This window comes from Lepidochelys kempii, chromosome 2, assembly GCF_965140265.1.
Source record: "Lepidochelys kempii isolate rLepKem1 chromosome 2, rLepKem1.hap2, whole genome shotgun sequence".
NCBI lineage: Eukaryota > Metazoa > Chordata > Testudines > Cheloniidae > Lepidochelys > Lepidochelys kempii.
In genome coordinates this window covers 205,069,260-205,092,543 of record NC_133257.1, presented here as the reverse complement: position 1 = coordinate 205,092,543, position 23,284 = coordinate 205,069,260, and the positions used below count along the sequence as shown (strand labels likewise).

General features: G+C 42.4%; 1 protein-coding gene across 5 annotated transcripts in view; it reads right to left on the bottom strand.

Moving 5' to 3' along the window:
• ANKRD28 (ankyrin repeat domain 28) overlaps positions 1–23,284 on the bottom strand; it is a 227,303-nt gene that overhangs the window by 43,102 nt on the left and 160,917 nt on the right. For all 5 annotated transcript variants that reach the window (XM_073333566.1, XM_073333567.1, XM_073333568.1 and 2 more), the window contains 6 exons: positions 15,418–15,481; positions 12,358–12,426; positions 9,329–9,469; positions 5,179–5,290; positions 4,412–4,438; positions 3,242–3,316 (listed from right to left, as the gene is read on the bottom strand). In XM_073333566.1, the coding sequence (XP_073189667.1) occupies positions 3,242–3,316; positions 4,412–4,438; positions 5,179–5,290; positions 9,329–9,469; positions 12,358–12,426; positions 15,418–15,481 (488 nt within the window). The remainder of the gene's footprint in view (positions 1–3,241; positions 3,317–4,411; positions 4,439–5,178; positions 5,291–9,328; positions 9,470–12,357; positions 12,427–15,417; positions 15,482–23,284) is intronic.

The following is a 23,284-nucleotide window of genomic DNA, read 5'->3' as shown; positions in this document are numbered from 1 at the left end:
TAGTCTTTTATACAAAACACAGAACATTTTCATATGACAGAATAAGGACCCAATTCTACACAAAGCTCTGAGTGGATGAACTCCTGCACCCATGGGGAGTTCCTGGCAGGATCATGGTCTAAGTGATTATATAAAGACAAAAAAAGTTAGTTTATTGTAATATAGAATCAACTTTTTCTTTAAAAAAAAACTTTGTCAATTTTATATTTATGTAACACTTTTTTTTCCTTCAAAGAACATGCTAAAACTGGAATGACAGGAAATTCCCTGAGACAAGGTGGGTGAGGTAATAACTTTTATTGCAGAGGTTCCCACTGTTCTTATTTGCGTACCTCCTCCTTTCAGATCTACCAGCTGCCGTGTACCCCTGTCCAGATCTACCAGCTGCCCATGAACACTACCCTTCTCATCATTGATACTTTGTGTGTTCTTCTTAACACTACCTTTCTTTAGCCATCTGTCCATATTTCACTGTTACGTACAAATATAGTTATAGTATGACACGTACAACCGAAAAAACCCCCTGATTAAGTTCTAAGCTCAGTTAGACTGGACAGATGCTGTCAGTGATTGGAGGTAAGGGCTCTGTATGTCAGCATCTCTGTGTTCTCACTGGTACATCTTGAAGTAAGTTAATTACTGTATTTGATATAACAAATTCTCAGTTTTAAAACTTCATCTGAATAGCCTATTATGAGAATGCAATAAATAAAATAAACTATTACATAATTTCTCCCACAAATCTCCCAGAGATGTCTCACATATCCTTTTTGGGAACTCCTGTTTTATTGGACCAACTTCTGTTGATGAGAGACAAGCTTTAGAGTAGGGGTGGCCAACCTGTGGCTCCGGAGCTGCATGCGGCTCTTCAGAAGTTAATATGCATCTCCTTGTATAGGCACCAACTTCGGGGCTGGAGCTATAGGCACCAACTTTCCAGTGTGCTAGGGGGTGCTCACTACTCAACCCCTGGCTGTGCCAAAGACCTTGCCCTCCTCTCCCCACCAGCCTCCTGCATGCCCCAAAACAGCTGATCGGGAGGTGCGGGGAGGGGGAGGGAGGTGCTGATTAGCGGATCTGCTGGTGGGTGGGAGGCGCTGGGAGCAGGAGCTGATGGGGGGCTGCTGACATATTACTGTGACTCTTTGGCAATGTACATTGTTAAATTCTGGCTCCTTCTCAGGCTCAGGTTGGCCGCCCCTGCTTTAGAGCCACACAGAGGTCTCCTTCAGGTCTGGGACAGGTACTCCGAGCCTCACAGCTAAATGCAAGATGGAACAGATTGATCACCAGATGTAGTTAGCACATATTTTAAGGGACCACTCAGGGTAGTGTGGCCCATTAACACCTACTATGACTTTTTTGTCCTATGACTGCAGAGGTGTTAATGGACCACTCTCCCTTGAATGGTGCCTTACACTATGCACTAACTACTTATGCTAAACTATCTGTTCCATCTAGCTGTGATGCTCACAGTACTTTTTCCAGACCTGAAGAAGAGCTGTGTGCGGCTCCAAAGCTTGTTTGTCTCACCAATAGAAGTTGGTCCAATAAAAAAATATTACTTCACCTACTTTGTATCTCTGATATCCTGGGACCAACACAGCTACAACCACACTGCATACAGAAAATTCGCCGTAAGGAGAAAAAAACAAAAAAACAGACCAGGTGGTTGAAGCATTGTTGGCAGAATGGAGAAGATTTGGAAAGTGATGCAATAAGACTAGAATGGATAATTGTGGGAAATCTACTGTGTAGACCTGTCATGACAACGTGTCAAATGCCATGGTACAGCTGTAAGAACAATCAAACAACTTCAAGTGCTGGTCTAAGCCATTACACAAATAAATAAATACATAAATAAATAATATGTTTATTTAAGTTTCAGAGTAGCAGCCATGTTAGTCTGTATTCGCAAAAAGAAAAGGAGTACTTGTGGCACCTTGGAGACTAACAAATTTATTTGAGCATAAGCTTTCGTGAGCTACAGCTCACTTCATCGGATGCATCAAATAAATTTGTTAGTCTCTAAGGTACCACAAGTAGTCCTTTTATTTAAGTTGTCAGGGATCCTTCATACCCCCTTGGGTGTCTAGCCTATAACGGGGCAACACACTGTCCTCATTCTCAGTACTCCAGAAACTGCTCAGACCCGTTTTCTTTTAGTGTTCAGGCTGTATTTTATTCTAAGCCTTCCACCCACACCAGTTCAGTCTAACACCACAGTTTTAAGTCTCTACATCTTTCAGCCCTTCTTTGCTAGGGCCCTGGGAGGAAAAGAGATCACCCTCTTGGAAGCGCTCTCTTTCTACACTCAGCTAGCCCTGTCCTCACCCCCTTTGTAACAGTTCCTTCCTGGCCTTTATCAGCTTTTATAACTAGCTGAGGGCTAATTAATTTCTGACCTCCCTAGCCAATCTTTCTGATTAGCTAATTGCTCAATTAGCCGTCACTGGGGAAACTAATTGAGGCTACAGAGATCGGAGTGCTGACTCACCTGTCAGGTTTCAGCACTCTGTCACAAACCAGTGTCCTCATGTAATTCCAGGACTAGTCCCCTCTAATTTTTTTTTTCTATTGCTAATTTTTAGCAGTCACCTTACTGATGCCACATAATTTCTTTTGGTCCTGTGTATCAAAAACACATGTGTTTGTCATACCTATGCACCATCAATTTTTAATATTTGCTTTATACTTATTTAGAAGGGGACACTTTTTAATTATTTTAACCTATTCGTATTACAAGTAAAACAATGATTAGAGGGAAAAAATACTTAATTCAAGCTTGCTTACTTTGCATTTCACTGCACTTTTATATGATTGGTTTCATTGTTTTCCCTGTGTAGTCAGTTTCCTGATAATTTGTGTGTGTCTTTCACAAACAGGGGAGAGAAAAACATTTTTTAAAATAGGGAAAGGTTGCTCTAAATAATAAAAAATTGGCAAGGGAATTCAGCAGCAGATACAGTACTTGAAACCAGTTTTAACTTTTTTTTTTTTAAAATACTGAACAGATTTGATGTTGACAGTGTTTCTTCAAGAGCACATTTACAATTGATATACAAAATCTTATGCAACTCATGTAAGAGAGCATGTATATTGCTAATTGAAAACTACTGATATTGACCTGCGAATAAACATCTGGCATGAACCAAAACTATCTTGCATCAGTCAAAAAACTGTTGTGCATACATCTATATGATTCAGTAGACCAACAATCACTAGCGAATGAAATACTTACAGCTAAATGCAATGGACTAATTGGTGCTCTGTTGTCGGAATCATTCAGCATGTCAGTACCTGATGTTTCCATTAGCTAGCAGAAATACAAATATAGATTAAATGCAAGAAAAAGGTTTTAAAATACACCCTTCAACAATAGTATGGAAATTGCTATCCCTCACCACTTACAGATTAAACTGCACAAAAATTCCACAGACATGGTATTTTTCCCCTGCAACTATTGTATAAATGACTATTTCAATCTTTTAAAGGCTTCGGGCTGTAAAGGCAACACTCTTCCTGCATCTCCCCTGCCCAACTAGCAGGTGTTTCATTTGGCTTCACATTGAAATGTTCAAATAAGAAATTCTTCCCAAATAAGGTATTTTCTTTTTTAAATAAAAGCAAACAAACAGTTTATCCAATAAGGAACACTGGATAGGTGGGGAACATATGATAAGTTAGGGGAAGAGTAGAAGGAGAAGGAGAAGAAAATAGACATGGGAAGCCTAATCAAAGTAATCCTCAGCAGCAAGGGGAAGGAGGAGAGAAAAGCCACAAATTTACATGAAAAGGAAGAGATGAATCAAGGCACATACAGTATTATAAAATGAGTTTAAAAATCCCTGTGTGTTTTCCTGTGGTGGCTCATTCAAAATTTGCTTGGTGTATTAACGTAGATTCTTTTTCAGGACTGCAGTTAATTAAATACAGCAGAATCCCAACTATTCAAAATGCTTGGACACCACCCAGTACATCTGGATAACTGAATTAATAGACAGGGACCTATCAGTTTGTTTAGAAAGAATGGTTCCAACCACTGAAATTCCACTCTACTTGAAAAGCAATTGCAATTAGCAGACCTAGGCAATTTCTAAATATGATCATGTAACTGGTTAAACCAATTCAAACTTTATATATATGACTGTAAGCCTCTTGGGGCAGGGACCGTCTTTTTTCCTGTTTGTATGGCACGTAGCATAACAGGTTCTTGGTCCATGACTACGGTTCGTAGGTGCTATGGTAATACAAGAAGTAATAATAATAATAAGTAGTAGTATTAATATAAAATGCATGCCTGTTCACTGGAAAGCACACAGTTGGACACACTAGGATAAGCAATAGTATTCTGAGACATAATGCTCCATTTTGCTATACAATACTTTAATGATAAAGTGTACACACTTACAACATCTAGGGGAGTTTCACTTGCAATCTAAAATTTAAAAAAAATTTTAGGTCAACAGGCTTGAAAAAATTGAAAATACAAGTGTAATTTTAATATATAAGTACTAACTGTAAACATGGAACAGAAAACAAATGTCAAATCGTATACTTTTGTGCCAAGTGCTGATCAAAATCTACTGTGAAGCTGTTATTTAAATGTATTATGTCGTCACTAGTCACTGCAATATTATGATCAAAATATTTCAAAATTAGATCCTTTTCTTTAAATAAGTAAATCTCTCTCAGGCAAAACGTATTATGCTCTTGTTTTTAATCCATAGGAGCTCACATTAAATCAGTTAACACATCTCAGAGGGCTACTAGTGGTTTTAATACTTTAGCTAACAGAAGAAAAATTATAGTTTAAACAAAAAATATTCTGTGTTATCCCACTATCTAGAACAACAATCCTTTCAACCATTTGATTCTGTCTAAGTTATTTACATGTCCTCATTACCACAGTATGCAAGTGTGTCATAATCTTTCATGTTTTTATCTTCAGAACACTCCTGTGAAGTAAAGAAGTACTTTCATCCCCACTTGACAGTTGGGGAACAGAGAGAGACTCAGTGACTTGTGCAACATGTGTGGAAGGTTGCACAGAGTAGGGAATTAAACCTGGATCTTAAATTCTAGGCCAGCAGCCTAACCTAGAAGAACTCTACAGGTAGATAGTAACTATTTCACAGTAAGTCAGGGTTTTGTTTGTTTGTTTGTTTTTTTTTTTACCAGTTCAAGACACAAGCGATGACCGTAGGCAGCAGAATAATGAACTGCATTGTATCCTTGTTTGTCTCGGATCCCTGGATTTGCATCATTTCTTAGTAAGTATTCCAGGCACCTGTGAGAAGTGACAAATGAGAACCATATTAATGTTAAAATTCAACTTTTTATTAATTGGTAAACTAGTACTTGCCTTGAAAATACAAAAAGTCCAATTTTATTATATGCAACAAATAGAATCATCAAACTGCCATGCCTTACTACATCAAACAGTGGTCCGTGTATCCCAGTATTCAGACGGACAAAGAGCAGTACCAGAAGATGTAGAGGAGCATGTAAGACCATCACAACAGACATTTACATATGTAATATGCCTAGGGAGACAGTGTCTTCCTAACCCCAGACAGTCAATGGTTGGCTTATGCCTTGTTGCGTGAAGGTTGATATATCTCAAGTAAAATTTCTTCTTCAGGTTGGGGAAAGGTACGGTGACAGCAAAATGCAAGGAGGAGCATATTGTTTAGCAAAAGTAGTTAGCACCGATTGTAAGGGACCATTCAAGGCAGAATGATCTGTTAATACCTCAGCAGTCATAAGATAAAAAGAGGAGGTTAGTGGGTTACAGATTGTGTAATAAGCCATAAATCCAATGTGTCTGTTCAGTCCATGACTTTTTTAGTGTCTAGCAGAGTAATGAATTTAAAGCTCCCAGGTTTATCTTTTGAAAGTGTTGTGCCGGTTTCCTTTGAGGATGAGGGCTGATAGGTCAGATATAGAGTGATTGCTTTGTGAAAAAAGTGTTCACTCAGAGGTGATAGAGTGTTTTTGTCTTTTATCATTTTCCTGTGAGAGTTTATTTGAAAGCATAGTGATTGTCTGGGTTCACCCACATAGTTGTTGGGGCATTTAGTGCACTAACACATCTTTCAAGATCCATGGATCCTACATGTGCCTATCACAACATGTGCTATACCTCATGTGGTATACAGCACTAAGTCCATATTAATATGGCAGCACTTATATTCCAGTCCATATTATGTCTACCTCTCATTTATTTGCTAGCTTGATGACTGTCAAATATTTCTAAAAAGGTTGAAGCATGACTTTCCTCTACAAAAGCTTATCCCTATTGTTTTATAACTCACTCTATTTTTTTCAACTAATTTATCTGATACAGACTTAAGGCTTGCTAGTTTGATTCCCAGGAATACAAGTATTGTTAAACATACTCTGGAGACAGACTACATCTACTCTACAGCACTTACAACAGCGCAGCTACACTGATGCAGCTGTGCTGCTGAAGCGCTTGTGGGGGAGACGCTCTAAGCTGATGGGAGAGAAATCTCCCATCACTTAAATACTCCACTTCCGACAAGAGGCAGTAGTTATGTTGGCAGGAGAACCTCTCCCACTGACATAGCACTGTCTACACTGGCACTTCCGTCGGTATAACTTATGTTGCTCATGGTTGTGGATTATTCACACCACTGAGCGACATAAGTTACACCAAAGTAATTTCTAGTGTAGACAAGGTCAAAGACTCAGACTTTAAGGTCAGAAGGGACCATCATGGTCATCTAGTCTCACCTCTTGCATGTTGCTGGCCACAGAACCTCACCCACTCACTCCTGTAATAGACTCCTAGCCTATGGATGAGTTACTGAAGACTAAAGACTTCAAGTTAGAGAATCCACCATTTACACTAGTTTAAACCGGCAAGTCACCTGTACCCCATGGTGCAGAGGAAAGCGAAAAAAACCCAGAGTCTCTGCCAACTGGACCCAGGAGAAAATTCCTTCCCAACCCCAATTATGGTGATAAGTTACACCCTGAGCATGTGGGCAAGACCCACCAGCCAGACACCTGGAAAAGAATTCTCTGTAGTGACTCAGAGCCCTCCCCATCTAGTGTCCCATCACCAGCTGCTGGAGATGTTTGCTGCTAGCAGTCGTAGATCAGCTACATGCCATTGTAGGTAACTTCATCATACCATCTCCTCCACAAACTTATCAAGCTCAGTCTTGAAGCCAGTTAGATTTTTTTGCCCCCACTGCTCCCCTTGGAAAGCAGTTCCAGAAATTCACTCCTCTGATGGCTAGAAACCTTTGTATAATTTCAAGCCTGAACATGTTGATGGCCAGTTTATATCCATTTGTTCTTAGGTCAACATTGGCATTTTACTTAAACAACTCCTCTTCCTCCCTGGTATTTATTCCTCTTATGTATTTAGAAAGTGCAATCATATCTCCCCTCAGCCTTCTTTCGGTTAGGCTAAACAAGCCAAGCTCTTTGAATCTCCTCTCATAAGGTATGTTTTTCCATTCCTCAGATCATCTTAGTAACTCTTCTCTGCACTTCTTCCAGCTTGAATTCATCTTTCTTAAAGATGGGAGACCAAAACTGCATATCGTATTCCAGATGAGGTCTCACCAGTGCCTTGTAAAATGGTACTAACACTTCCCTTACTGGATGCATCCTAGCCTTTTTCACGGCTGCATCACATGGCATTTTCATGGCAGCCCACAGTCATCCTGTGATCAATCAATGCTTTTTATAAATGGGGAGAAGGTAGGAAGAGTGCCATTGTTTCAGAAAGTCATCTCTGGGAACATCTGCACAAACTTTATGAAAAAGCACACAAATGTTCCAGAGATTCCATATAGATTACTTACCTGACATTGTCTCCAGAACTTATATTCCAGCCCAATACTAATTTCCAGTTTTATTTGTTTTTATTATTAATCTCCTTCTGAATGTGAGCCAGACAGAACTTGTTTTCCAACTGGTCTTAAGCATGTTGCTGCATCCACTCAAAAAGCTGCTTCTCAGGTTCTACTACTTGGCAGTCTGTCTTCCAGAGAGCCAACTGTTCATCAGAACATTAATATTTCAGGGATTTTGGAGATCATTCTTTGAGTTATTTCCCAAAGCACTGAAATATTATTATCATAATTCATCCTCTAACCTCTGCAAGACAGCTGGCAAAACAATGTAACCTCACTCTGGTGCTGAAGACTCACTCTGGCGCTGAGGCACGGATGTCTTTGAGAGCAACTGTGAAACTTGGAATCTTGGAATGATTTAAGTGATAATTAAAGTAAATACCCCTCAACAAATGCCAGCAGGAAGTGGGATTACATACCTAACAGAGAAGTAGCACGTAAACAACAAAAAAACCTAGACGTTACATGGAAGGGGTATATATACTTTAATGCCTACTAAAATGGCCAGTAGTGATTACTGGTATCTCTACTCTTTATTTACACTTAAAAAGGCCCAATAAGTTATGCACGGCTATTCTGTATCACATGTGCCTCTCATTGTTACCATCACCCTCTCTCTTTCTGTTTGTTACTTCTACATGTTGGGTCTTGAGATTGCAAGCTTTATGCAGAACATCTCTTCTTGTGCTATCCCAGAACAATGACAGTCTTTTTAGTTTTGATGTAATACAAAAAGCTTCTGAGCACATTTCGTTAATAAAAAAACAAGAAATTTGACCAAACTTGTCAGCTATAACAAGAGAATCCTTTTTACTGTTACCATAATGAAGACAAAAGTCATAAAGCAATCTTCGCCTATAAATGTTAAAATGTTTATGTATTTAAATAAATATTTTACATTCAGCCTACCTCAGGATAAGGATAACTCAGACTGGTCTTACAGCATTAAGTCTGATGATCCAGCAAAGGAAACAAATGGGAGAGTCAAGGACCTATCACCTAAAACATATTGCCTCCAATCCTCTAGAGCTGAAATATCGGAATTTTTAGAAAAAATGACTCCTCTCGTATAGCTATCTGGAAGTCTCATAAGCAGCCAAGACCCAGATCACATTTACTTTGTGCAGAGCAGGAATTTAATCCACAGTGTATAGCCAATTAAGACTTCAACATTAAAATCCAGAAGATTACAATACACCTAGCTGTATGGGGAGGGGGAAAAAAAAAACAAAAAACCTCAACATGTTTAAACCAAAGTATTTCTTGTATTCTGAACAGACCAATAAACATAATATAAATATAAATATTATATAATATAATAGTATAAATATAAAAATTACATTTGGCATATATGATTACAGAAAGTAAGAAAACAAAATACAGCAGCTCTGAAGTCTTTAAATATTCACCCTTTCGTATGACATGACACTTACTTGCCATCTGTGTCTGATGCAGCTGCATAGTGCAATGGTGTACAACCCCTCTCATCAAGGTCATTCACACTAGCTCCAGATCCCACAAGGGCGAACAGGCACTGGTAATTACAATTGGCAGCAGCATAATGAAGTGGAGTTCTTTAGTACACATTCAAATACAAGAGAAAGACATACAACAGATTAATGACAAAAATGCAAAATAAAATGAAATTTTAAAAACATGTTTATATTCTATTTTATTATTGGCTGAATAATTCAGTTCTAATATGTAAATATTACATGGTTCCGTAAAAATCATTTTAAAAAGTGTAATAGCAGTCCAGGGTACATATTTGTCAGCCAGTACATGGACAGTTTGTGGGTGTTGAGAGGTGTACATACATGCACAGGAAAATGAAAAATAATTATTGAAAGATCTATTTGTTCAAACAATTTAATTGTGGGCCATTCACTGACAAAACAGGAGCAAATCTGATCATCCATAGTGCAAAGCCACCAAGAAAGACTGGAACAAAATGCAACTGTTTATTTAGGGTGAAATTTAGCCCTTCCTGCAGAACACCTAAAGTAATTTTGTGTGGAGTGCTCAGTAGGGTTTTGAGAACAAAACTGAGGTGTAATGTGAAGTCCTACGGTGTGTCTATTTGTTTCATCCCGTCTTAATGTACCAAAAATATATGCTTGTATAGAAAATAAAATAACTGACGATTTTTTTAAAATATGCATTTGATTTTAAAGAAACTTGAAATTTGAATTTCACATGGAAATATTATATTGATGAATTACTCAGCCTGGGGGGAAAACGATTACAAAGCATAATATAGTATATAAACAATTTTCAGAAGTCAGTGACCTGGGTGCTTTTGAAAATTTTACACAAGTGACTGAGGGATCTAAGGGCATGTTCATACTATCCCGCAATTTGGACACAGGGATTGGGAATAGCAGTGTGCACCACAGTTCCCCACGTGGACACCAATTTACAGGTTCGAAGTTTACACTAATGTAGACTTGCCAGCAAGCTAAAAAAGTATGGGCTGGATGAATGGACTATAAGGTGGATAGAAAGCTGGGTAGAGATCAATTGCTCTATGTCTAGTTGGCAGCCGGTATCAAGCGGAGTGCCCCAAGGGTCGGTCCTGGGGCCACTTTTGTTCAATATCTTCATTAATGATCTGGAGGATGGCGTGGATTGCACCCTCAGCAAGTTTGCAGATAACACTAAACTGGGAGGAGAGGTAGATACGCTGGAGGGTAGAGATAGGATACAGAGGGACCTAGACAAATTGGAGGATTGGGCCAAAAGAAATCTGATGAGGTTCAATAAGGATAAGTGCAGAGTCCTGCACTTGGGACGGAAGAATCCCACGCACCGCTACAGACTAGGGACCGAATGACTAGGCAGCAGTTCTGCGGAAAAGGACCTGGGGGTTACAGTGGACGAGAAGTTGGATACGAGTCAACAGTGTGTGCCCTTGTTGTCAAGAAGGCCAATGGCATTTTGGGATGTATAAGTAGGTGCATTGCCAGCCGATCGAGGGACGTGATCATTCTCCTCTATTCGACATTGGTGAGGCCTCATCTGCAGTACTGTGTCCAGTTTTGGGCCCCACACTACGAGAAGGATGTGGAGAAATTGGAAAGAGTCCAGCGGAGGGCAACAAAAATTATTAGGGGACTGGAACACATAACTTATGAGGAGAGGCTGAGGGAACTGGGATTGTTTAGTCTGCGGAAGAGAAGAATGAGGGGGGATTTGACAGTTGCTTTCAACTACCTGAAAGGGGGTTCCAAAGAGGATGAATCTAGACTGTTCTCAGTGGTAGCAGATGACAGAACAAGGAATAATGGTCTCAAGTTGCAGTGGGGGAGGTTTAAGTTGGATATTAGGAAAAACTTTTTCACTAGGAGGGTGGTGAAGCACTGGAATGTGTTATCTAGGGAGGTGGTGGAATCCCCTTCCTTTGAAGTTTTTAAGGTCAGGCTTGACAAAGCCCTGGCTGGGATGATTTAGATGGGGATTGGTCCTGCTTTGAGCAGGGGGTTGGACTAGATGACCTCCTGAGGTCCCTTCCAACCCTGATATTCTAGGATTCTATGAAATACAATTAACCCCTCTATTCTCAGCCAAGGGTGCAAGTAGGATTTCAAAGGGAGACATGATTCACAGTCAGATACTTCTGCTGGAGTCCTACTCCTGTCACTCAACCAAGGACTGAGGGACCATTTCCACTAAACAATTGATGCTATGAAGAATATTTTTAAATTATGATAAATTCTTGCCTCTGGTTCTTCCAGAGCATCTCTTCTTATTGTCTTTCTGATTGTAATCTCTTTGGCTGTCTTTAATTAGTGTCTTTCACAAGCACTAACCATGCTGTCTGCACTTAAACAACAATCTGAGGCTAGCAATAGTAGTGGGTTATTTGAAGAAAGTCCAGAGTGAGAGTAAAAGCGAGAGAAAGCTATATGAAGAAGGGATGGATGGAGGTAAAAAGGAAAGTTATTTTATTAAAAGCATTTAGATTTTACTTTAAAAAAATATATAAGATTGCAAAACGTTCAGAAGCGGCAAAGTGAACAGGTTGATGAAGAGCATTTATAGCCTTGACACGTGGGCTAATGAGGAAAAAATCAGTAAATCTACAGGTTGAGAGCCACTTAAACCCATCAGGATGCACCTTACACCAAAAACATCTTTATTAAAGTTACAGTAACATATGAGATCAATTGGACAATTTGAAAGAAAAAACAAATACATACTAAAATACACAAAACTATATAACAGAATGTAACAAATCAAACACCTTGTGACTTTTTTATAATCTTAAACTTTCAGTAAGATGCTTAGACTAAATTGGTTGTAGTGCTTGGATGGGGACCCAACAATTTATTATGAATACAATCACTCCAAAAGCAATGTATTGTGATGGAATATGGGCTCCTTCACACAGAACTATTGTGCTACTTATGTGCATATTTTAATGAAGCTCTAAATTCCACACACTTAGAATGTTGTGTCCTACCTCCCAAATTTGTCCTTTTTGTTGAAGTCTGCACCAGTGTTGAGCAGAAGGTTTAGGCACTCCAAATTCCTATTAAATTAATGCAACATTGATTGCAAATTAAATTTTCAAGAACACAGCGCCCTTTACAAACTATCAGAATTTCTGTACAGTTATTTATCACACAACAATATTTTTACTGATAATGAATCAAACTATATTTTACATACAAAACACCACCAAAAACAGACTTTAAAGTTGTAGAAGAAAATATTAAGGACCACAAACTGTCCTTGGTCCAAATGTGGGAATTTTGATGTTTATGTAGCGTGCCTTTTGAAATCAACAAGAGCAATGTCCTCAAGTAGTAAATACACTTCTAATTTCATGGAAACTTAATAGAAAAAATTAATGCATGCTAAGAGCTTTTTGCCAAGATTCAGCCCGTGGCAAGTTTTTACTTATAAATTTTTGTTTGTTTTAAAGCCAATTAATAAGTGACAGGAAAAACAAAGTTTGCAATGTATATGCTATCTTTGATACTGCATTATGAAGAACGCTATCTTAAAAAATATTTATGGCAATAGCTGTGAATATTTTTCAGAGACACAGGAAAATTACGATATGAAGCCTAACTGTGAGGATGGGAGTGAGGTAACATCACAAGTAAGTAATTTTTATTCCAAGGATAATGTTTTATACCAGTAAATAGAGCCCTATGCGGGATAAAAAAATTTGTATTTCACATCTGATCTGCAAAAATGATCCACGGATATCTGCAGATTTGCTGGGCTTTAGATATAAAATGTGTATCCTCAGCCACTCACGATCGCAAAAATGGTCTGTGGATATCCACCAATTTGCAGGGCTCTACCAGTAAACAACCACCCCAAAATCCCCAAACATAAAAATTACACTTGGTTTTATTATATTACTTTAAAATTCTATGTGCATGCAGCATTGGCCATTTGATTTCCTGAAAGCTGTGTGCACTTGAGCATGTACGACAATCTACTGTCCAATTTTTCTAGGCAATATTGAATAGCTACTCTGTACTCTAATTTTATAGTGACTAATACACTGCTCCTCCCAATACCTGTGCACATGCTTGGCTTTATTAATGGGTGGCCAAAGTTAATGGGACTAATATTGTGGTTTTAGTCACAAGCATGAAGTGTCTGCAGAATCAAGGCCTATATGTTTACATGCACTCCTTAAGATGCCCACCTAGAGAAAAAATGCTAGTCAAATACTAGTTCTTTTCTACGGTCTGAATTCTTCAGATCACAATCCATCCATGAGCACTATTAATCAAAATTTCCTTGCTTCTGGTTAACTGAACTCCAGAACTTTGTTACTGTATGCAAAATTTAGCTTGACAAATCTATGTGCAGGTATATGCTAAACATACAGGTTTCCCAGGCTCTTACTGTGTGTGAGCACATTCATGCTATCCTCAGCTTCCCTCACATGCTGGTAAAAACATCTAAAACATGTTTTCTTAGTGAATAATCAAAAATAAGTTAGCACCCTTCATTTGCTGAAAGAAGTCATCTAGTATCCAAATGTTTATAAATATAACAAACAGCATATACTATAAAGATATACACACAGAGGGTAAAGTTGTAGCTAGCTCATACATAATTGTGCATGGGGAAAGGCAGTAGAGAGCCCTCCCCCAACTCTGTACAGCCTATTTCAAAGGGCTGCCCAGAATTACAGCTCCTATGCCCCACTGTAAGCAACTGAGTGGAAAGGGGATAAGCGAAGCAAGCAGGTGAGGTGGTGGTACCATACCCCTTCACCATGTGTCTCCAAAGTGCTCCTAACATAGGGTTCTGGTAAATGATAGCCCTAAATAACATGGTCTGTACTTTCTATAGGTAGTAAAACATACAAGTAAAATTAATCCATTTTGAGACAATCCTGAAACTGGAATAACACAGATTACTCCTGGGGGAATTCTGCACCACAAAATTAAAATTTCTGCACACAATATTCTAAAATTCTGCATATTTTATTTATCAAAATAATGCAACATAATCACTTTGGTTTCCATTATTTCAGTAATTTATTTAAACTACAATATAATGGATGGAGAATGGAAGTGGGGAACACTGGAGGAAATCCCCAAACCCCCTTGCCTAATAGTAATGTAGATAGGTTTCACCCTTTATTTCTAGTTATTAGGCAACATATATATGCAGCCATTTGCCCAGTGTTACATCAAACAACTGAAGAGAAAGTGAAGACTGGGGAAATCAAACTCACAATTTATATTAGCTACTGACCATCTCCAGAAAAGGAATTAGCAAACTTCATGGAGTACAGTCTGATAGGAAATTTTTTCAGTCCAAAAAGTTAGACCCATTCTAATAACGAAAGCAACATAAGCATTTATAAGGCCGTACTGTCCTTTACAGCACTCTGGCAATGTAAAGGAGCCTTAAAACTTTTACACCTATTTTATATTCCTGGGGGAATTCACAAAGACATGGGGAATAATTCACTAAGCAGGCAGGCTGCTGCATTCTGCTCTGCCTGAGGGAGCAGAGCCTGTCCTACACCTACCTGCTCAGAAACACCCCGAAGCCCTGCCCTTCCATTCCAAACATGCTGCAATAGCGAGCGAGAGGGACAGAGTGTCACACACCCACACCACCCACCCCTGCCCATCCCCCAGGTGATTTACATCTCTACTGGCTGCTCCAGGCACCCGCACCAACCTGCCTACACTGCCGGGGAGGGGCTTGTGACCACTCTTGCGGCTTCCCTTTGCTCCCCCATCAAAGTCATTTTTCTGCAGGGAAGCAAAGAAATCTGCGAGGGACATGAATTCTATGCACGCGCACTGATGCAGAATTCCCCCAGGAGTAACTGATTCTGTTGGTCATTACAATAAAAGATTGATGACTGAGTAGAAATTGCAGTTTATGCCTTTTTAAAGCTTGTAGAAAGACACCGTCTTGAAGTTATGTTCATACCTACAAAGCTCCTTGGGGGAAAAAAGAGGAGAAAAACACTGTCAGGATCAACGATTTAAGAAAAAAAAATTCAAGTGAAGGCAGAGCTGCTACCTACCCTCCAGCTGCAGCTGCATGAAGGCAGGTCCTGCCAAAATCATCTGGGGTGTCTATGTCAAAGCCTACAAAAATAAGTTAGTATATTGTGAAACCATGTATGTAATTCAACCCTTTCACCAAATTGCCCTTCAATAATTAAGCTGTAGTTTATGTTATTTACAACAGTAAATGTTGAAACACAAAAATATACTGCATCTGAAATAAAACCATGTTTGCAATATTTCAAGAAATGTGTATTCCGTTAAAAATGACAAAGGTAACAATGCAAACTTATCTTTAATGACATTAGGGCAAAAAGCAATTTCTGATAGGAGTGTCTTTGTTTATCCCTTCTGTTAAAAATACCAACATTTTTATATCTGATACTGAAACATTTATTTATGGAAAAATGCAATAGCAACTTTAAGCATAAGCTAATACTACTCACCTTAACATTCAGTGTTCTGCATACCAATCTTTTAAAGGGAGGGAATGTTGGCATTACTAAACCCAGAAGCTAATCACATTATTTCATCCTTCAACTTAGTTCTCTATTCCCAGGCAAAGAACTTGGTTAAAATGGAGTGAAGATTATAAACACCAGTTACTCAAGGGGAAAAAGGCCTTTAGAGAATGGTGTAGTTTTCTCAAAAAATGTTATACGAACCCTGGAAATTCAAATTTAAGATCAAACTTAAATCCAAATATTTGAAAGTCGGGAGATGCACAACTAAGGTCACCAACGGAGCCTTAACTTTGCTCCTGTATCACTGCTCTCAGAAACAACTGCTAGGAGACTATCCAATACTTAAGACCAGAGCCGTCCCTTGGGTTCGTTGACTTGGGGTGACTGCATCGCGCAGGAGGTGGGTGGGGAGGTGAGGCAGGAGGGCAAGCGGGGTGAGGAGGCTAAAGGGGAGGTGAGCGGCAGGCGGGAGGGAGGGAGGAGCAGCCCCCGAACCAGAACCTCCCCTCACCCCCAGCGCCTTCTGCCGGCCAACAGGCCCTGCCGATCAGCATATTCCCCTCCCTCTCAGCACCTACCGTGGATAAGATGTTTCACAGTGTCAGGAGGCGCTGGGGGGGATGGGCGAGAAGTGAAGGTGCAGCCCGCTTGGGGGAAGGGGCGGAACTGGGCGGGGAAGAGGCAGTGCATGGGCGAAACGGGGGTGGGAAGAGGTGGGACAGAGGTGGGGCCTTGGGGAGCACCCCCCAGTAGATTAGAAACTCGTTGCCTATGTCCCGGGCCCCGTTCACCCCTAGGGACGGCCTGCTTAAGACATACAACATCATTACACTACTGACTCTGAAAACTCAACAATGATCATCTAACTGGATTACCTTACTTGTGTTGATAGGTTAGTTTTACCTCACTACAGCAAACACCTCTTGTTTTCTTTAAGTCCCTATGCAGTTCATGAAGAGAAAAAAGAACAAAAAAGAAAAAAGAGAAAAAGAAAGAGAAAGAGAAAGAAACAAACCCAGCCCACATCTCTGCTAAATGCTTCCTCACTCAGGACAATCCGCCATAGGAGTCAGGATATCAAAAGCACGGTTATCTGATACACACACATGCACAGTCAAAAGAACAGTGCTTTATACATGATTCTAAGCATGCTATGCTGAGGGGGAACATGGGGTTTAAAGAAGTCATTCTTCGAAGATAATATTAATAGTAGGGGAACAGAGTGGGAGGTAAAAAAAAGAAGATATGCTTATGTATAACACAACTTTGTTTTCTACAAAGGTTCCATTTCTCTGTTCTGGTAGCTCTCAAAGTGGAATAAAGTGAGAGAACTCCCCCCACCCGCACCTCACAGGGCTCACCTGACGTACTCCAACTCACAACTGGGAAAGGTCCACAGTCATCTGGCATATGCTAGAGCAATTCAGGGATTTTTCTAATTTAAGCTAATGAACTGGGACTGGCTCCATGACAATCAGGGAAGGGTAACTTTTTGCCCAGTGTCACACCCAAACTAATCTCAGTGCAGGAGAGAATATGGCCCCAAAAGTATGTTAATTCCAAATTAGACTTCCTAAGAAAATAGTGGATTTACCAAGTATAAGAAAGAATGTGACTGAAGTGAAATGAAACAATAAATAGCACGGAGAAAGTACAATGAAACTGAAAGGCAACAAACTGAGAACCAAGAAAAGAAGACAGTTACCTTTTCCATAAGTGGCATTCTTCGAGATGCGTTGCTCATGTCTATTCCACAATAGGTGTGCGTACTCGCCATGTGCACCGGTGCCGGAAGTTTTTCCCCTAGCAGTACCCGCAGGGGGAAGTGCCCCCCACGACCCGTGGAGTGGCACCTGCCTGGTGCAGTATAAGGGGAGCTGCGCACTCCCCCCACCCTCAGTTCCTTCTTGCCAGACAACTCCGACAGAGGGGAAGAAGGGGGGGATATAGAATAGACATGAGCAACAAATCTCAAAGAACACCAGTTACGGAAAAGGTAACTGTCTTTTCTTCTTCGAGTAATTGCTCATGTGTATTCCACAATAGGCGATTCCAAGCTATATCTGTTGGAGGTGGTTAGGAGTTCACAAGATCCCAGGACGGACGACAGCCTTGCCGAACTTGGCATCATCCCTGGTTTGGGGGACAATCACATGGTGCGAGGTGAACGTGTGAACCGAAGACCACGTGGTAGCCCTACAAATGTCCTGGATGGGGACGTGGGCCACGAAGGCAGCCGATGAGGCCTGTGCCTGAGTCGAGTGTGCCCTCACAATGGGTGGCAGGGGGACACCTGCCAACTCATAACAGGAACGGATTCACAAAGTGATCCAATTGGAAAGCCACTGAGTGGAAATCGGCTGGCCCCTCACGCAGTCAGCCAAGGCGACAAACAGTTGTGAGGACTTTCTGAATGGCTTGGTCCGCTTGAGGTAGAAAGCCAGAGCCCACTGCACATTGAGCGTGTGGAGACGGCGCTCCTCACTGGACGCGTGAGGCTTGGGGCAGAGGACCAGTAGAAAAATGTCCTGACCCATGTGGTAGGCGGAGACCACCTTCGGGAGGAACGCGGGGTGTGGGCGGAGCTGGACCTTGTCTTTATGAAAGACTGTGTAAAGGCGGCTCGGATATCAGGACCCTGAGCTCCGAGACTCACCTGGCCGACATGACTGCAACCAGGAAGGCCACCTTCCACGAGAGGTGAGCCCAGGAGCACATGGCCACTGGTTCAGACGGGGGCCCCATGAGACGAGCCAACACCAGGTTTAGACTGCAAGAACGGGTGTCTAGAATACGGAAAAAGATGATCCAAACCCTTAAGGAACCTGCCAGTCATAGCATGGGAAAATACTGTGTACCCTTGCACCAGCGGATGGAAGGCCGATATGGCTGCCAGGTGAACCTTGACTGACGAGGGCACCAGGGCCTGGGTCCTCAGGTGGAGGAGGTAATCAAGGATAAGCTGGATCAGGGCGGTCACCGGGGAGACAGCCTGGTCCACCGCACACCTAGAAAACTGGGACCACTTCACCAAATAAGCACAGGGCCATCTACTTTCGAGGAGGATGTGCTGCACCTGCTCTGAGCTCGTTCTTTCCTCTCCACCTAACCACTGAGCAGCCATGCCGCGACGTGAAGAGCCACCAGGTTGGGGTGGAGGAGGCGGCCCTGGTCCTGAGAAGCAGGTCTGGGTGGAGCAGCAACAGCCAAGACGGAGCTACTGCCAGGCCCATGAGGGTCCCATACCAATGCTGCCTGGGCCACACCAGAACAATCAGGAGGACCCGGGCCTTGTCTGTCTATCTTCTCCAGGACCCTGCTGATTAGAGGGAACGGGGGAAAAGGTTAGAGAAGCTGGCCTGACCAGGACAGGAGAAAGACATCGGAGATAGCACCCCTCCCCAGACCCCCCCGGAGCAGAACCGGGGGCATCGCCGGTGGGCCACTTCCAGGAGCAGGGACCACTCGTGTTGTGAGGAAAAGTCCTTGCACAAGCAATCCCCACTCTCGTTCCAGGCGCCCGGTAGGTGGAAGGCCTTCAAGTGGATGTTGTGGGCTATACAGAAGTCCCATAGTCTGAGGGCTTTGCAGCAGAGGGCAGAGGATCGGGCTCCGCCTTGCCTGTTGGTATAGAACATTGAGTCCATGAGGACCCTGACTACCTTGCCCTCCAGGTGTGAGCGGAAGGCCATACATGCCAGCCGCACCGGCCTGAGCTCCTTGACGTTTATATGTAAGGTCAGGTCTTGAGCCGACCGCAGGCCTTGGGTCTGAAAGTTCCCCACATGGGCCCCCCAACCCAGGTCGGACACATCGGACCCCAGCTCCAATGACGGGGCCCTGTCCCTTAACGGGACCCCTTGGAGCATGTTGTTTGGGGCGGACCACCACCGTAGGGAGGTGATCACAGAGTCCAGCACGGTGAGGACCTTGTCCATCCTGTCCGTGGCCTGGGAGAACTTCGAGGCCAACCAGAGCTGGAGGGGCCTCATCCTGAGCCTGGCATAACGGACCATGTACGTGCATGCCAACATGTGACCCAAGAGTTGTAGGCAAACCCTGGCTGTTGTTACCGGGAACCTTGTGACCAAATCGATGAGAGTTTTCAGGGTCTCGAATCTGTCTGGCAGGAGAGAGGCCCTGGCCGACACTGCGTCCAGGAGCACCCTGATAAACTCTATGCATTGGAGCGGGACTAACATGGACTTGGTGTTGTTTACCAATAGGCCCAAGGCAGTGCACGTGGACAGGAGGAGCACCATGTGATCCCTCACCTGTGACCGGGAGGTGTCGTTGACAAGCCAATCATCCAGATAGGAAAATATCTGGACCCCTCGTCGTCTGAGGTAGGCCACTACCACTGACATGTATTTTGTAAACACCGTGGGGGCAGTGGACAGACCAAACGGGAGGACCGTGAATTGGTAATGATTCTGTCCCACCACGAAATGGAGGAAGTGCCTGTGCCCCTCAAATATGTGGTTGTAGAAGTATGCATCCTGTAGATCGAGGGCAGCGTACCAGTCCCTGGGATCCAGGGAGGGGATGATGGAGGCCAGAGAGACCATGCAGAACTTGAGCTTCACCACGTACTGGTTCAGACCTCGTCCCAGGCCACCTGGAGGGCTTCAGGCATGGACGGCATCTGGACATCCGGAGAGGCCTGTTCCAAAGGGGCTGGGCTACTCTGCTCAATGTGAGTCAGAGGCCTGGGGCCCGGTGGGAATCGAGGACTGCCTGACATGGGCCTAGCCTCTGTCCCAGACTTCCCTCGGTGCCGCTGCAAAAAGGGAGTCTTCCTGGCCCTCTTGGCGTGCCCGTGAGTGAGGAGCGGTGCCGACTGGTTGATGGCACCGGAGGGTGGCTGTATACCAACGCCGCGGTGCCGGGTACCAGTTCGGAGCGGCGTGCTGGGGTCGGAGTCAGCTCCAACTCCATCAGGATGGCCCAGAGCCTAATATCCCTTTCTCTTTTAGTCTGCGGCTTAAATGACTTGCAAATCTTCCACCTTTCGCTGATATAGGTTTCTCCCAAGCAGCACAAACAGTCTGCGTGCGGGTCACTTCTTGGCACAGAATGCCTACAAGAGCCATACAACTTAAATCCCGGGGCGCGGGGCATGCCCCGGCTCGGGCTCACTGACTAACTAAACAGCTATCTAACTACAGGTACTAATGCTGAACGAATGAACAGTTCTGGGGACGAGCTACAGCAAAGCTGGAGCGGAGCAGAGCAGTTCTGACGCACCTTCACTGGTGGCAAGAAGGAACTGAGGGTGGGGGGGAGCATGCAGCTTCCCTTATACCACGCCAGGCAGGCACCACTCCAGGGGTCATGGGGGGCGCTCTCCCCTACGGGTACTGCTAGGGGAAAAACTTCCGGCAACTGTGCACATGGCACGCACGCACATCTATTGTGGAATACACATGAGCAACCACTCAAAGAAGAAGAAATGCTTTTGTGCACACCACAAAATTAACTTGTAAACTCATTACCCCAAATATCACAGAGGCCGAGAGTTTAATAGGGTTCAAAAAAGGATTAGAAATTCAAATGGATAATGAGAACATTAAGTTGCATTAGAGTACCTCCTACCCCAAGAAAAACTCATGCTTCAGGGCTTTAGCTAACCACTGAAGTAGGGTTAGAAAGAAACTTCCCAGTGAGAAAACTAGTCCACAACTGTCCATTGAAGAGTTTCTTGTACTTTCCTCCTAAACATCTGGCACTGACTTCTGTCAAACACGATACTGGACTAGATGGACCACTGGTCTGATCCAGTATGGCAATTCCCATGTTCCCAAGTGACCTATCAAGATTTCTTTCACTAAAATGCCACTGTTTTAGGCACAATGTATTACAGGCATGCAGGATGGAATATCAGTGAAGGACTAGGAGAATTACAGTTGTCTGAGTGACTTTAACAGTGCAAGTCCATACTTAATCATTATTTAAAATTAAAGTTATAGTTCAATACAATTTCCAAGCTACATTTATAGTTGTAGTTTTCTCAAATATTCTCTTGAGTTTCCCTTTCAAATAACTGATAGATGTTCACAACGATAACTCCAATTTCAGGTTTTTTTGCTGGGATTCAATTTTTTTTGTTTTGTTTTTTCCTTAATTTAAGAATTTCTTAGTGACCGGAATTAGTGAACTACACAGAGATGAATTCCAGTTCTCCCCACATTTTCCCCCACTATGCTTCCCCTCTTTCTTCATCCCAAACTGGATGGACCCTAGGTATGTGTCCCATCTCCATTTCCCTCTCGCATAGAGAGGGCACATAAAGCTAGTTAGTGATCTGATTTGAGAAGTGGTCCCTAGATTACTAATATGGGCTGTCTCTACTGCCCCTATTTGGCACTCTCCCTCTCATTAACCCCCTAGGAGGCCTCACCCAAAGTACAAAGTATTTCTCAGTTCTGCTCACTGAACAGTCCATCTCATCACACTAATACCTTGCCTGACACCACTGTCTCCATAATGGTCATCCATATAGGGACAAGCAGACTTTGCAAGCTTTGCATCACTGTGATGGATGAATTCAGATTCCAGAGGGGTTCTTAATATATGAATCAACTAATTTCACCCTCCTCCCTGCAAAAAAATACACTAGTCAAAGATACCAATCTTCAATAACATCAACTTATTAAACAGGAGTTTCTAGGCTCCTGGTGTCCAATCTTTTCAGACTGAGTGCTGCACATATAATTTTTAAATGGTCAAGCAACCATGACTGATGCTTTAGATCAGTGGTTCTTAACCTTTACTGCAGCCCTTTGGTTTTCAAAATATGTTCTCGCACCCCTTATCAAAAATCATTGAAGTAGGTCAGTTCTTTAAACCTAGATATATTTTTGTTTGTATATTACAGTAATCGTTAAAGTATAATGTTAATAAATACATCGGTTTGATGAAACAAAGTAGTTGTACTTACGTTCCTGTTCTTAATTTGTGTTTTCGATTATTTACCTTCTAAAAAAAACCTGGCATGTCTCGCACCCCCAGAAAGGGCATCTCATACCCCCTGGGGGTGCATGCACCACAAGTTAAGAACTACTGCTTTAGATTATGTGTGCTGGTCCACATCCCTTTGTGCAACTAACACAGAGAATGGAAATCATCTGCAAGTCCTCTGATGGAGATTACCTTGACATGGGGAAGTCTCCTGTAGGTATACATCTAGTACAACTTTGCACTGTGACAGAAAGGGGAAGTGGCTGGAGCATGCTAAGCTTTGCCTATCCTACAGCTGCACATGGTACCTAATGGACAGTTGTCAGCTGGTGCAAATTACAGCAAGATGCTGGAGAAGAGAATCAACATGCCTACATTTTGGTTCCTCAGCTTCTCTTCCTTTTCCCCTTCTCCTAGGCTTCCACACTTCCCTGTGGTGTGGAAGGGAGTCCTCCTTTTG